The 14098-nt window shown below is 45.2% G+C and overlaps 2 protein-coding genes across 2 annotated transcripts in view; both read right to left on the minus strand.

Annotated features, from left to right (window-relative positions):
* Positions 1 to 768: 768 nt before the first annotated feature.
* The window catches only part of LOC147679441 (P2X purinoceptor 7-like), a 317897-nt gene continuing 304567 nt past the window's right edge, over positions 769 to 14098 (minus strand). The window contains exon 13 of the mRNA XM_086943009.1: positions 769 to 4318. Coding sequence (XP_086799135.1) covers positions 3866 to 4318 — 453 coding nt within the window. The 3' untranslated portion in view covers positions 769 to 3865. The remainder of the gene's footprint in view (positions 4319 to 14098) is intronic.
* Positions 7461 to 8409, minus strand: LOC147679442 (mortality factor 4-like protein 1). The gene is made up of 2 exons (XM_086944663.1): positions 7729 to 8409; positions 7461 to 7591 (listed from the first exon to the last, which is right to left on the minus strand). Exons 1-2 carry the CDS (start codon positions 8261 to 8263, stop codon positions 7461 to 7463), a joined length of 666 nt encoding a protein of 221 aa, XP_086800789.1. The 5' UTR covers positions 8264 to 8409.

Raw genomic sequence — 14098 nt, forward strand, 5'->3', positions numbered from 1 at the left:
CACACTGGCGGTAGTAGGAAGCTCCCAGTGCTGTAAGAGCCCCTGTGGCCCTAGTATGCAGTGGAGCTGGAACAATTTTCAGGCTGGCGATGCTGCCATCAATGGCACATCACTGGACTGCATCACACAAAGAACAAATGTTGCAAATGAGCCACGCCCATTCAGCAGGAGAGTGCTAAGTGTGTAGTATATAGCTTGTGTTGCAACTAGGAGCACACTGTCGGAAATATATCGCTAAAGCATTGTGTGATAGCCATTGCCACTCACATACAGCATATTTTCCATTAAAATGCTAATTACATTTGCAGACATACAATTTTACTTATAAAACTATAGCAGACAAATGAAGTGTGGAAATCTGACAAATATTTGTCATTTGCGCATATCAAGTAAATATTCTTGCTTGTTTTGAGCCTATTAAAATCTTTGTTTCAATCACAAAAACATAAAAAAGTGCTTAATTTGTGCTTTCCTTTTGATTTTTGAATATTTGTACAGTTTATTTATAGGTATTTAAATGTTGTTGTGTGTTAGAAGAAAAGGACATTGCCAGAGCGAGGATTCTTGTATCTCTTGATTTGAGTGTAATTATTAAATTGTCCCCATCATTGGTTGTATGGACCTTTGTTCGCCAAGAAAAACTGAAGATTAGCAATTAATTTACCATGAACAGTGAAGTTCATTAGGGGCTTCAGAAGAATCAATGGAGAGAGTTGATGCGAGAATGTTATTAACAAATAAATTCAAATGGATGTGTTTATTCATTATGTATTAATATTTAATCATAATCATTACATATAAATAATCCATTAGTCAGTATTTTAAAACAAGATAAAATACCACATTAGTGAATATTACAATTTAAAAAATACAGCAATTGTTGTAAATAAAGGAATTCCCTGATCTAGATTAATCATATTTAGGTAAAAGAAAGGAAATTTCTCCAGTAAGTATGAAAAAAAGATGTCAGTTCAGAAACCCAAATGAAGAGTTCTAATGAGACTAAAAATGCAAAGGTATGTAGTCTTTGCACTTAGCAATAGATAATTTGCAAAGCTGGAAAGTATACTCGGGTATAAATCAGCAGACATCTCTGGGTGCAAAAGGAAAGGACTCAAAGGGTCTCTCCTGAAAAGAAGAAGAATCCTATCCTGCTCTACAAACACACACTAATATACATCTGCTAAAACATAATTGCAACAATTGATACATTCCCCTATTCCTGATGCCCAGTCAGATCTTAGCAAACTCTTGGAAATGATACATCATCCACATCTTGGAGTTCAGGGAGTTCTTCCTGCGAGTCACATTTCCTACCATCTCCTCTCCTCCCGGTGATAACCTCACTACTGTTGTCTAATACATTACAAATGCCTGTTCACTAGCTAACAGAAGGCTTCTGGAAAGTTACAGCATTTACAGCGGAAGAGAAAAATATCTTGTACAAGGCAACAGGTTAATACAAAAATAGGGCTTTTAACCCTAACGAATAAAAAAAAATGAATGTGGCTTCAGCAGTCAGGCTAACCTAAGCCAGTACATTTAGTTACCTCATTTGTGCTTGCAATGTGGAAGCATGATGACCTGCTACAAAAATTGTATTTATTATATGCGTGTTATTCAGCATAAAATTTATGCTCTTTTCATTTCAATGTGTTTGATTTGCAAAATGAGGAAATTCACTCTATCAATGTCTTACAGCCTTTCTTTTCATCCCAGCAAGATGGTCACAGAGTTCACTTTACACTTTGTAGTAAGCGAAAGAAAGGTAAACACCAGTTACAAAGTTAAAATAACAACCAACCATTTGTCAGAATACTAGAATTAAATTTTACCTCTGTCTTTGAACACACAGCAAATGCCTCAAGATAAAAAACCTCTTAAATGCTCGTTGACCTTTGGAATTTCAGCACAGTTACCAAGGTGGCTTCTCAGGGCTCAAGGGGCTGTTGTAGTTGGACTCTCTGCCACCTCTGGGCGCCGGTGGATTGCATTTGCCACACCACTGATAGCAAAGGCCCTGACCCCCATTGACATCAATTCATCAAAATGCCTGGGGTAGCAGAAGTGACATCACATGCCATTTGGCCCCTACTTTGACTCACACACACATGCTTACACATACATTCACCAATACACACACTCCCTCTTACATAAGCACACTCGTATCTGCAAACATGCACACTACATACATTCAAAAGCATTTTTACTTACCTCAGCTGCAAGATAGGGTCATTATCCAGCTAATCCAGCTCCATTTTTTAAATTACATTAATAGTGATGAATATATTATTCATTATTAGCGCGATAAAAAAACAGACTAAAAACAAGGAAAGTGGACCCTCAACTGATGACACAAGGATGAGATGCCCCGGTGTTCCGGGCACTGATTTTGCCCCCTCTGAAGCCAGGGTTCGCAAAAGCAGTTCCTCGGGTCTCAAGGGGCAAGCCAGGGGTCGCAGCTGCGACCCCTGGTGACTTCTAAATGGCGTCCATGTGGACACCACCCCACAATGTTGAGAAGTGAGCACTGCCACTATTTAGTAGTTCTGTGTGGGACCAGGGACGGATGCCAAGGTATTTACTTGCAATTTTTTTGTGATAGAAGAATCTTTGAGGGAGGGGAGTTGATTTATTGTTATGCTACAAAATAATGTTTTACTGATTATACCTCCCTACCAGCCCGTGGTTGTAGATCTGTGTATGTTTAACATTTTGAATAATAATAACAATAAAGATTTAAACTATAAAGGAGTCACCCTCCTCATAATAATGAATGTTACTGTCTGATGTATGCCAAAATAATTGGCACCCATGCTAGACAGAATGTCTTCCTGCCACAATAGCCTCTTAATTTCAGGGAGTTGGTTACAACCACAATTTAATAGCAACCCAAGGTCAGCATCTCGTGTTAGGCAGGTTTATAAAATGTAACCGGCTTTGCTCACTGCATGCAAGTTAATGTATGGCGTGATATATCAAGATATATACAGTGTAGTCCTCTTGGTTGTTTTATTTGGAGTAGAAATCCGCTCCAACTTACAAGTGCACAGTAGTGCTTTACAATATTTAAAAATATAAAAACAGGTTATAATACAAAAGACAAAATAGTTATACCACCACTTGTTAACCATGTGCTTCGGTAATATGGGTTGGCTAGAGATGTTATAAGATAGGTGTCAATGTAAAAAGCAAAACAGTTGAAAAATAAAACTATTTACAAACAAAGCAGTCCAAATAAATGGCTGATGGCCCCCACCCTACCACTCCCCACCATGCGGATCATGGCAGGTTATACCCAGAGTGGCAGTGGTGCTGCTTGTAAAAACCTGCAAGGACTATGAAGTTGAGAAAGAGTACCCAAATAGTCATTGTAACTTTGTGTGCCTCCTAGCTCCACCTAACTTGCCATTAAAAAAATGGTTGGCCTTTGGGCATCTTCCTCTCACATTCTCTGCCTACCTACTGATTGGTTGTGGGTCACAACATGATGGGTCAGTTTAGCATCAGCACCCAGGAGGTAAAGAAGCACGACGGGAGGCCAAAGATGGTGCCGGACACCAATTCTCCAAGCTGACTGGGGGGGCAATACCTCCTCAAGAACAGAGTTAAAAACTTTTACAATATAAAACACATTCTTATTTAGAACTGGATGGATGAGGGACACCTGCCAAAAAGTGGAGCTGTCCCATCTACTATATTAAGAGTGCACTAAAGTCAACAGCGAAGTAATCTGTAATGCTATTAAAATTGAGGAGCAATAACTTTAGTGAAAAAACACAAATATATTCAGTAGTAGCACAATCTACAAGTGATGGATTTTGGAGGCTGTGGGTCTACCGACGCACCGTCAAGTAAAAAATCTCTAAAAACCAGTGTATGTTCTATCTTTGCTTGGATACATCTCCCGAATTGTCTGTTTGCAACAGCTTGGTATTACAGCATAAGTCTCAATCTCGTCGGAACCGAACCGCCAGTGGATGTACTGCTCATACGCACAGTGTCGCAACTTGTCGCTGATGTCGGCGCTGTGCAAGTCCAATAAAGGCTCTTTGTAGAGTAGAATGAACTCCAGCGTCGGCCTAGACAGGACGAGGCGTACAAAGTGCGGGGCAGTGGTGACGCATGGGCCGTGGCTCTTTCGACAACACAACTGCTCCCTCCTTTTTTCCATACGCTGGCACCTGCCGCAGACACACCACGGCACGCTTTTGGGGTCGCTTTTTTCAGACCTGTTGAGCAGTGGCAATTCTTCTGGATTTTGAGAAACAAGAACCGGCAGTTGAACGTCTCTCATATTACTGCTTTTCCTCTGCAACTGAAAGATTACAAATATTAGATAAGGCGCTGTGCACAAAATGTATGCTTGCAGTAGCTTTGTTAAACCCTTCAGAGCTGTACAGTCCTTATATTTTTTTTTATACAGTAGCAACCTTTTCTTCTCAAAAGTTGAGGACACACAAGTTTCTGTATTGTTTTTTTAATTTCTATTTTATTTAAAAATAAAATAGAAACTGTAAAACGCAGTTAAAAATGCAATTTAACACGCAGGATTAAAATTATCACATTGACAATTATAAGGAAGAGCATAGAAAGTGCAGGTTTGTTAGATTACTTAAAATTCCATAGGGTTCCAGAAGAGGTTTCTCCATTGCATCCCCCTGATGAGGATCTTTGTGCTCTAAAGATGTAAACTAATGTCTATATTCCTTTAATTGCTGAGCACTGTATATTGTAGCCAGATCTTGTTATTTTGCCGTTTCGTTGTTATTATTTCTCCCACCTTATTATACATATTTTATTTTACTTTTCTTTGTTCCTTGTAATTCCCTCTGCTGTACACATGGCTCCTGGTAATCTCTACACTGTTTTGCGTTTCACTGTTGCCTACTGTAATGTTTGCTTGATTTGTAAAGAGCTCTTATGTCTATTTGGCCTTCTATGTGCTATATAAAACGACAAAATCAAGACATGAGAGTTGTCTTTGTAATGTTGTCCAACTATGGGAGAGCTGCTACTTTGTGTAGATAACGGAGCCCTTTACTATGTCCATTAACTCTTTCGGTTTCAAATTTTGCAAAATAATGCGCTAAAATGTAAATTTCACCTACATGCTGGTACTCTTTGTGTTCTAAATGTATGGATTCAGAGATACACACTTGTTTGATTAATAACTTCAAGAATATGCATATAAAGATTCCACAAGAACTGTGCTTAACTTTTGCCTGTGCAAAAATAACAGTTGATGGACAAAATGCAGAACAATGTCATACATTCACCCCAGTACAGAGATCTGGGCCTAAATCCATCGTTGTTTTGTACTCCACACCACCCCAGTTCAGACATAGCCATATGCAAATCAGCCTTGACCCTGTGCCTCATGGGAACAGTCCAGCCCGAACTGTCAAGTCTTTCCTGGACCGGAATCAAGCATCCTAGGACCGGTTTCTGGCTATCAGCCGTCTTCAGCCAGGTGCCTGGTGCCTGTCTGCCTGTGTGCACCATGGAAATCAGTTTAAGGAACTTGTGGTGCATAAGAGTTTCGAGTTTCCCAGTGAAACAGCAATTGCTAACTCGATTTTGGTCCAGTGGGGAGTAGCGGAAGCCATAACTTGCCAAGGGTGGCATGAGAGATTAATTTACAAGGAGGCGAGCTCCTCCCCCACCTCATCCACCTCACATTGGCTGATGCTTTTAGCTGGGTGAGCCATGAATGCCCACAAGCACTTCCTTTTCCTTTCTCAGTTCTGTTCCCCAGTGCCTTTGTGTGCTGCCCAGGACCAAATCAGTGGGCCAGGCTCTCCCAATCACCTCCTTGCCACTGCTGCGGGGAACACTGCGAGCACGGGTCCTGCTGCCTTGATCATGCTGCGGCCACCACAGCGTGCAGCGAGTTAAATGCAATTGTGGATTAGTTCCTTTCGAATATAAAGACATTAGGAAGTATGTGTGCTATAAAAAAATCTATTATTTATCTACGCATTTTGTGGTTTTGTAAATGCCACTTTATCTCCAAGCTCCACATGCGCCCTCAGGTTAAGGCAAGCAATCACTCTTCATTTCCAGTCAGCCCCCAGCACTCTTGCGGTTCTGGGCTCCTAAGTCACTCTCTGCTCATATCACCACCTGGCACCTTTCGCAAGTCCTCCCTTCACGCAGTGGGCTGCATGCAGTTCCTCCAATCGCTCACTTGCACCCCTGGTCACCAATGTTCCCTCTAATTATTTTCCTCTGTGTGCGGCAGAGTATGGTCTCTGTGCGCTGCAACCAAGGCTATGTGCGCCAAGAACCTGAACGCGCTTGTAGACCAGGGCTTTGAGTGGGATGAAAATTCTCGGGGATCTTACAAAGGGGCGTAACCAATGCAATTAAGGGTGTGGCTTCAAAGCAATTAAGCTAAAAATGAGTGCATCATATAGTGTGCCAGCCTACTGATATTTTGCTGCTTCTGTCATTGCCTCTCCTCACTCACCCCTTGGATGCGATTGCATCAGAGAAGCCAGCGCGTGAGCAGCGTTCTGAATGGGCTCCGATCTTACCCCAGAGAGGCCAAAGAGTGAATGTGTGGCTCCATTTGCTCCAGTTATCGAGCTGCCGGCAAAATAAGTGGGGGGATGCCTTCCACCCGCGTGGTACCCCGACTCGAGCCCTGGCCAAGACAATTGGCTTTATCAATAGTTGTTTTTTGAATCAAGTTGTATATATTAATGAAAATGCTTCTGCTCTTGTGGTTGGGGTTGTGGCTTAATGATTGAGCTGTCGATTTTGGAGATGGGTTTTTAGTCTCAGGTCAGCTTAAAATCCTGTGATTCTGGGCAAACCAATTAATCTCCCCATGCATACAAAAAAATATATTATAATAAATCATGTAAAGCGCTGCAATACTTTTTCGGTTGAGTTTGCACTATATAAAAACTTGCTGCATTTCTTTTCTCCATGTTGTGTGGTGCAAACAAGACTCAAAACCCCTCCATAAATATACTCCTAAGTATCTCTCATTACTTTTTCACTCGAGGGCTTACTAGCATAAAAAAATTATGTGAGAGACGAGCACAGCGTCACTGCTCCATGCATCTCCTCAACACAGCTGTGGTACCGGGGGTCCTCAGCAGGGGCGTAGCTAGAGCTTGTGGCACCCGGGGCTATCCCTTAGATTGCCACCCCTTGGGGGGGGGGGGGGAATGGGGAAAAAGGCCGGTGAGCACTTGAAAGATGTCCGAGAGACACTTAGTATTGCTGCTAATAGTTACCTCGATCATGCAAGTTACATGCACGTACATGAGGGATTTTAATTTTTGCCCCTGAGAAAGTGTGACTTCTAGATGTTAAAATGTCACTCATAATTACAATGAAATTCTGAAAGTGCCACACACAGCAATCTGAAACCTAGGCAGCTATCATGGATGGGCCACAGACTCAGCCACCCACCCCTCTGAATCTGCTGCTGCTCTCCTCTTACCTCACTCGCTACAAGCTGGGAACAATACTAGCACATTCTTTGCAAGGTACTTCAGAAAAGCATGCAAATAGTTCAATAATAAAGCCAGACTCTTCTCATCCAGAGGTGTGTAGGCAAGCATTGCACCAATACAAACAGTCTTAACCACATGGCTGCTGGGCGTTTTCCCCCCCTGTGCTGGAAAATGCCATTTTAGTGACACCATGACGAGCTCAGCTCGTCATCAGCACACGACACCTTTGGGTGATGACGAGCTGAGCTCGTCATCAGCATCGAAAGGGTTAAAAGGTGAGGCGCTCTATAGACGCGTGGCATCTGTGCATCTGGATGATCAGCCAGAATTTCTGCATACCGTGGCCTCACAAACTTGTACAGCAGCTGTGTGCCGAGCATCACGTTAAAGTATTCCTTAATTCCAGCAACCACTTTGTCCACTGCATACTCCTTGTTATCTGTGTTGCCTCGCAATTTCTTGTAATTTGCATAATCCTCCAAAATGGCATCAACACTTTTAGCAGGGAGATAGAAGAGCTGCTTTTGCCTAGTTATCAAGCCCCAGTCATCAACCAGCCACGGTTTGAGCTCCTCTGGAGTCTTTACTTTCACTTCAACTCTGTCCATAAACGTTTCCTCATTTTCCACGCTGGGGTCTACACGAGCTCTCTTCTTACGTGGGGGTTGAGGTGCTTCACTCGTACTACTGCCTTCTCCAGCCCCTGGAGTTTTCTGTTTATTTTTCTTCGTTTTTACTTCCACATGTTTCTGCTGCGGACCCCCGGCCTTCTTTGGTGCTGCACCTCTCATTTTCCTCTCTGCATACTGCTCCTGATTAGCCTTCTGAAGTCCCTTCTGCTTCTGCAGGTTGGTTTCCACGTAGTTGAGTACTCTGCTCTCTGCCACCCACTCATCCCAGTTCTTATTCCAACCGCTGTAATGTATAATGTATTTCGCTTGACTTGTTTCTCCTTTATGGAAACCTTCACACCCTTGGCTTCATAAAGGAGAGGTCCGTGAAAACACAAAACGCGCTCCCTTCTCAACTCAAGCAGTGATAAATCTGGAGTCTCCTTACTAAAAAGCCTTGCACTGATGCAACTGTCCTTCAAAAGCAGGCGGTGTGCTTTTTTATTTACCTTCGGTAAATTTGGGCCTGGGCTCCTGCTTCGGCACCATTTATGCTACCTGATGAGTGACATTTCAATGACTATGAGTGACACTCGCCAGCAAGTTTACCTAGACTGAATAAATGATACAAATAACCAAGTGTTAACTGTATCCAATCCTGGTGTGGAGCGTATTTACAACCTGTCTGTACATTAGCTTGTACTGTGCACAACATGAACATAGCCTAGCGTTTAGAGTTTGAGTCTCTGCCTCGAGCATGCACTCAGCAATGCTACAAAGTGTGCTGATGTCCTATTCATCAATGGCTATCCTTCAATATGTGAGTGACCCATCATGACTATCTGAATGTATCCACATCACATGATTATCAAATTATTGTCAACTTATTATAAACGTATTGTCTTACCATCATCCAGGTATGCATGTCAGTTGCCTGCTGATGAAACCCTGGACATCTTCAGAGGCAGTAGATTGGGCTCCCATAACTAACTAGTTCTGGCCTTGCGCTTTTGGGTTTACCATTGCAGGCAGCGACTTTGAAGTGCAAGGCTGGCTGTAGGCAGGCAGGCAGGCTCAGGCTGCAAGCCAATGTTGGACAGGGCAATTCGGTTTGCCTGTCCGAGAGATGAGGCGTGGACTCCGATGGGGCAGGGTTAGAGATGGGAATGGCGTACTTCACCCCATCATTGCCTGAGCAGCCATGGATGGACTTGGGATGGGACACTCCTAACTTGGTCAAACCACAAAAGGTTTGTGAAATCGCTATTTGTGTGCTCAGGGGAGCCTGAAAAATCTCTAATGGATTTTAAAATTTCAAGAACCTCCGCTAGAGCTGGAAGCTCACTCAGAGCAGGGCTGGCAAAAATGTCCAAGCCAGCCCTGCTCCTTCCCTTCTTTTGCTCTCTATCTCTATCCATCCATTCTCTGTCTCTCCCCTCTCTCTTCTTCTTCTGATCGCTTATGTCTCTCTCTAGCCACACCATTCTCCCTCCCTCGCACTTTGATCTGTTTTCCCTCTCAGCTCTCTCTCCCTCTTTCCCTCTGTCTCCTAAAAGCCCCTGCTGCGTGAGCTGCCGTTAACCTAGAGGAGCTGGAGACCGGCACGAGCTGCCGGTCCAGGACCTAGAGAGCCTGGCCTGCCATAGACGTTCCCTTAATGTGTGTGGCGTGTTTGTAATGATCCTTTAAGAGTCAGATTTAGTAACAAACAGCATTTCCTAGGCAGTCCTGCTAAGCTAGGGTAAGTCAGAGCGAAAGTTGAAAAAAATTCGATCAATATTTATACAGTTAAAAAAGTTATTTTGACATTCAAGAAAAATTAAAAAGTTGAATCTTGAAATGGTACTTAACAGAGCACTATATAACTGTGCACATCTATTTAAAAAAACACACACATCCTCGTAGATTTTACCCGATTATTCACCTCTCCATGCGTGGTGGTGTGTTTCATTTCCATTTCTCTGGTCATACAAAACGTGGCTCGAGCTTCTGTGAAAAATATTATCCTCAGAGCCATCATGACGTTTTGGTGGAAAAATCGGACATTTCAAGTGCGATTTATGTTTTGTATAGAATAGATGGCTTTCTTCCACCATGCCTTGAAAAAATTCACAGACACCTTCTGATCTCCAGGGGCTAATGGCACAACAAACAATTCATAATAAACGAGCCCTGCACCGCGCTTTGATATTGGAGGAGGTCGGTATGCAAACCAAACCCGGGAGCACAGATAATTTGGAACTGTTTATTGCCAGCAAGATACGCCCCTCTCTAACTCCGGACCAGGGCTGGGCACACACTTACTTGAAAAGAAAATGCAACTGCGGCCTGCTCGAGAGCAGCTGCTTTTCACGCGATGCCTTCCGCCTACGGCCTCCCACATCAGGCTCATTCTCAGTTCAGCAGAGCTCATTCCCATCATGGACTCACGAAAGTGAAAGCATACCGCGCTATTGTGGGGCCGGCGAATCAATACAGTTTAGATTGTAAAGTTGGCAACTCGGAGCCCAGTCCCCTAAGAAGTCTCCCGTGCAGCGCCGCCTCAAAAATGGTGCCGGCTGGGGCGGACCGCCCCCCCCCCAGCTACCCCACTGGTCCTCAGTCCCTCTCTCCCCGATGCTCCAGGCCGGTGAACCGGGCCTTGCTGCCCTCAAGTGCCCTCCCTACTTTACAAATGCCCTCAATCAGCCCGCAGCCTCTCTCTATTCGGAAAAGCCACGCATCAATTCCAAAAGCATTACGTGTGCTTTACACGTCATGCTTTTGGACTTGCTGCATTTCTTTTCTAAATAGAGCGCAGCTGGGTGCTGATTGCGGGCCGTTGTGAAAATATTGCTGTTAATTGCAGCACATGAGAGTGCAGCAATTAACAGCAATATTTTCACAACGGCCCGCAATCAGCACCCAGCTGCGCTCTATTTAGAAAAGAAATGCAGCAAGTCCAAAAGCATGACGTGTAAAGCACACGTAATGCTTTTGGAATTGATGCGTGGCTTTTCCGAATAGAGAGAGGCTGCGGGCTGATTGAGGGCATTTCTAAGGCCACAGGCATCCAGTTAATTGCCGTTTTTCGCCGCTCGCGTTGTGAAAGCGGGCGGCGGCCAGAACGTGTGCGCGCTTCTCAAGAGGCACTGCGCGCTCGGTGCCTTAAAGGTGCGCGGGCGCCCAGCCGCGCGGGTTAGAGGGAACACTGGATGTGAAGTCTCCTGGTTTCCTGGCTGAAACACAGCCACACGATAACATTCAGTGATGGTGTCCCCCGACGACCACAGCTCCCTCTCGCCTGCCCACGTGTGCGGCCACCTACCTTCTCTCTTGATGCCGCTCATAGACACGTATGGAGCTCGCACACAGTCAAGTCCCACATATGAAACTTAATGAACACAACTGTGACCGGGCATTCTGATAAATGCTTTCTGAGCAGATGGGCTTCACTTCTTTGCCACACAATAATACAAATGATGAAATAAAATAGAGATATAAATTGGCGGCATAACATTTCAAAAGTAGTGCAGTACAAATGCAGTTTCCATTATGGTTTGACAAGTGTGTTTTCTGGCTGCCTTAAGACACTTCATGTGGCGCTACATGTGTGGAAATGCACTCTCTTTTCACTTTTTTTTTTTTTTTATAAGTTTTATTTTTGTTGTTGCTGTCACATGGTATGCAGTAACGTACATTAGATCTTCAGTGCAGCGTCAACATTCAGCTGCCATAGTCATTAGAGCAACTTTTTAATATTTTACCCCCCCAACTTGAACTTGCTACTTTCGGGGCTAAGTTAAAAACTGGCAATGTTCTATATCAACATTAGAATTGTCTAGATTAAACCATCAGGTCTCGGTTCAAGTATACATTTCAGTAAGGTCATCTGCAGGCAAGTGTCCATGGGCCTGTAACATTTACTATCCCCACCTTCCACTCCCCCCTCCCCCCCTTTAATCTAGGCCTTCGTCATCCTCTGAGCTGTCCCCATCTCCTTCCTCGGGCAGGGGTTCACAGAGGTCTCCCCTATATTTGTTCCAGGGTGACCAAATCCCGTTCCATTTCCGAGGATTATGTCTCTGCTGATACACAGCCCGCTCAGTTAGCATAAGCACATCCATATTTCTGCACCACTGCGCCAGTGTCGGTGTTTCTTGTGCCCCCCAGTTCTTTGCGATGTCACGTTTCGCTAGCATTACCCCTATGATTACCCACCTCTTTGCATGCAGTGAAAGGTCTGTTGGGCCCCAGACGTTCAGGAGACAGATCCTGGGATCTGGTGTAAATGGGTTCTGTAGAGTCTGGCCGATCGTGCGCGTGACTCGCCGCCAATAATCCTGTATATGTGGACATGTCCATATGGTGTGGTATAGTGTACCCTCCTCCCCGCATCTTCTCAGGCAGTGTGGGTGTTCTGCTCTATTTATTTTGTACAGCGTCGTGCGTGTGTAGTATACCCTGTGCAGCACTTTGAACTGGATCAGTCTGAATCGAGTGGAAATACCCGCCTCCCTGGGCGAAGCCAGGGCTGCGTTCCAGTCTGCCTCATCTAGGTCCCCTATCTCGTCCTCCCAATACTCCTTTAGTTTCCCCAGGGGATCCGGCAGGTTATTCATGAGTTTCCGATAGGTGAGGGAGGTTGCCCCGGCCTCCATGTAGTCCGTAAGCAGTCGGTCCTCTAACGGAGCCGACTCCGGAGGCGTCGTACCAGCTTCTAGCACCGACAGGAGTGCGTGCCTGATTTGTATGTACCTATATGTTTCGGTCTCTGCAAGGTCGTATTGTTCTCTCAGTGTCGTGAAGGAGAGCACTCCCTCCCTGGTCCATAGATCGCCCACCGTGGAGATCCCAATAGTGTCCCATTGGTCGAACCCCTTGGAGCTGCGCAGGTTGCCGAGGGCCTTGGCGTCCCATAGTGGCGTGAGCTTGGTGATCACTCCCTCCCATCTCAGCCGTCTCTGAGCTTTGTGCCATAGGGCAACAGTGTGCTTGGTAGGCCCCTCTAATTTCCTCACCATCCCTCTATTGTAGAGCGGGGCTAGCAGAGTGGACAAGCCTAGTTGGTGTCTATCCGCCCTAAACGCTGGGTCGTCCTGCGGTGCGTGTATCCACTGGTTAATCACCTTGAGATGAGCCGCCCAGTAGTATAGTTCAAGGTTGGGGAGGGCTATCCCACCGCTATACCAGTCTCTGGTCAATTTTAACTGTGCGACCCGGGCCGGTTTGGCTCCCCATAGGAGAGTGGACAGTTGGGCCGAGACTTGACGGAAGAACGATGCTGGAACCACCGCCGGCGTGTTTTCCAGAACATAAAGGAAGCGAGGGAGTGCCAGCATCTTAAAGAGTGCCGCCCTACCTAGCAGCGTTAGGGGGAGATTTTTCCAAAGGCGCACGTCAGTCTTCAATTTGTCCAGCTGGGGCTGAAGATTCCGGTCAAGGAAGGTCGAGTGTTCCCTTGTAATCCATATCCCTAGGTATTTAAAGGTGACGTGTTCCACGAGTAATTGGCAATCTGTGGGTAGTATTGGAAGGTCGCCCTTTACCATATATATCACTGATTTGGACCAATTGAGTTTATAGCCCGAGGCCGTGCCGTGGCTTTCACATAGAGCCAGCAAGACCGGGATTCCGGTCGTGAGGTCCGTGAGGTAAACGAGCATGTCGTCAGCGTATAGGGAAACCCTATCCTCGCCTCCGCCTTCCCATTGTATACCTTTCAGCAGCTGGGTGGTCCTGAGGATTGTGGCCAAGGGTTCTAGCACTAAGGCAAACAGTAGTGGCGAGAGTGGGCACCCCTGTCTCGTGCCCCTTGCCAACGGGAATTCCCTTGATATGTATCCGTTTGCGGTTACTCTAGCCATAGGTTCGGTGTATAGTAGCCTGACCCACGATATGAACGTTGGGCCGATACCAATGTGCTCCAGGACAGCAAAGAGATAGCGCCACTCCACCATATCAAATGCCATTTTGGCATCGAGCGATAGTACCGCTGCCGCTTCCTCCAGCTGCGGGGCTCGGGCCAATACCCCA

This window comes from Lissotriton vulgaris, chromosome 11, assembly GCF_964263255.1.
Source record: "Lissotriton vulgaris chromosome 11, aLisVul1.2, whole genome shotgun sequence".
Classification (NCBI taxonomy): domain Eukaryota; kingdom Metazoa; phylum Chordata; class Amphibia; order Caudata; family Salamandridae; genus Lissotriton; species Lissotriton vulgaris.

Excerpts from the sequence above, each read along its gene's own strand:
- LOC147679442 (XM_086944663.1), bottom strand. The coding sequence starts at position 8,263 with ATGAGAGGTGCAGCACCAAAGAAGGCCGGGGGTCCGCAGCAGAAACAT. Across the intron at positions 7,592-7,728 it reads CCTTTTAACCCTTTCGATGC|GTATTGGTGCAATGCTTGCC; the intron begins TGATGACGAGCT and ends TTAAGACTGTTT.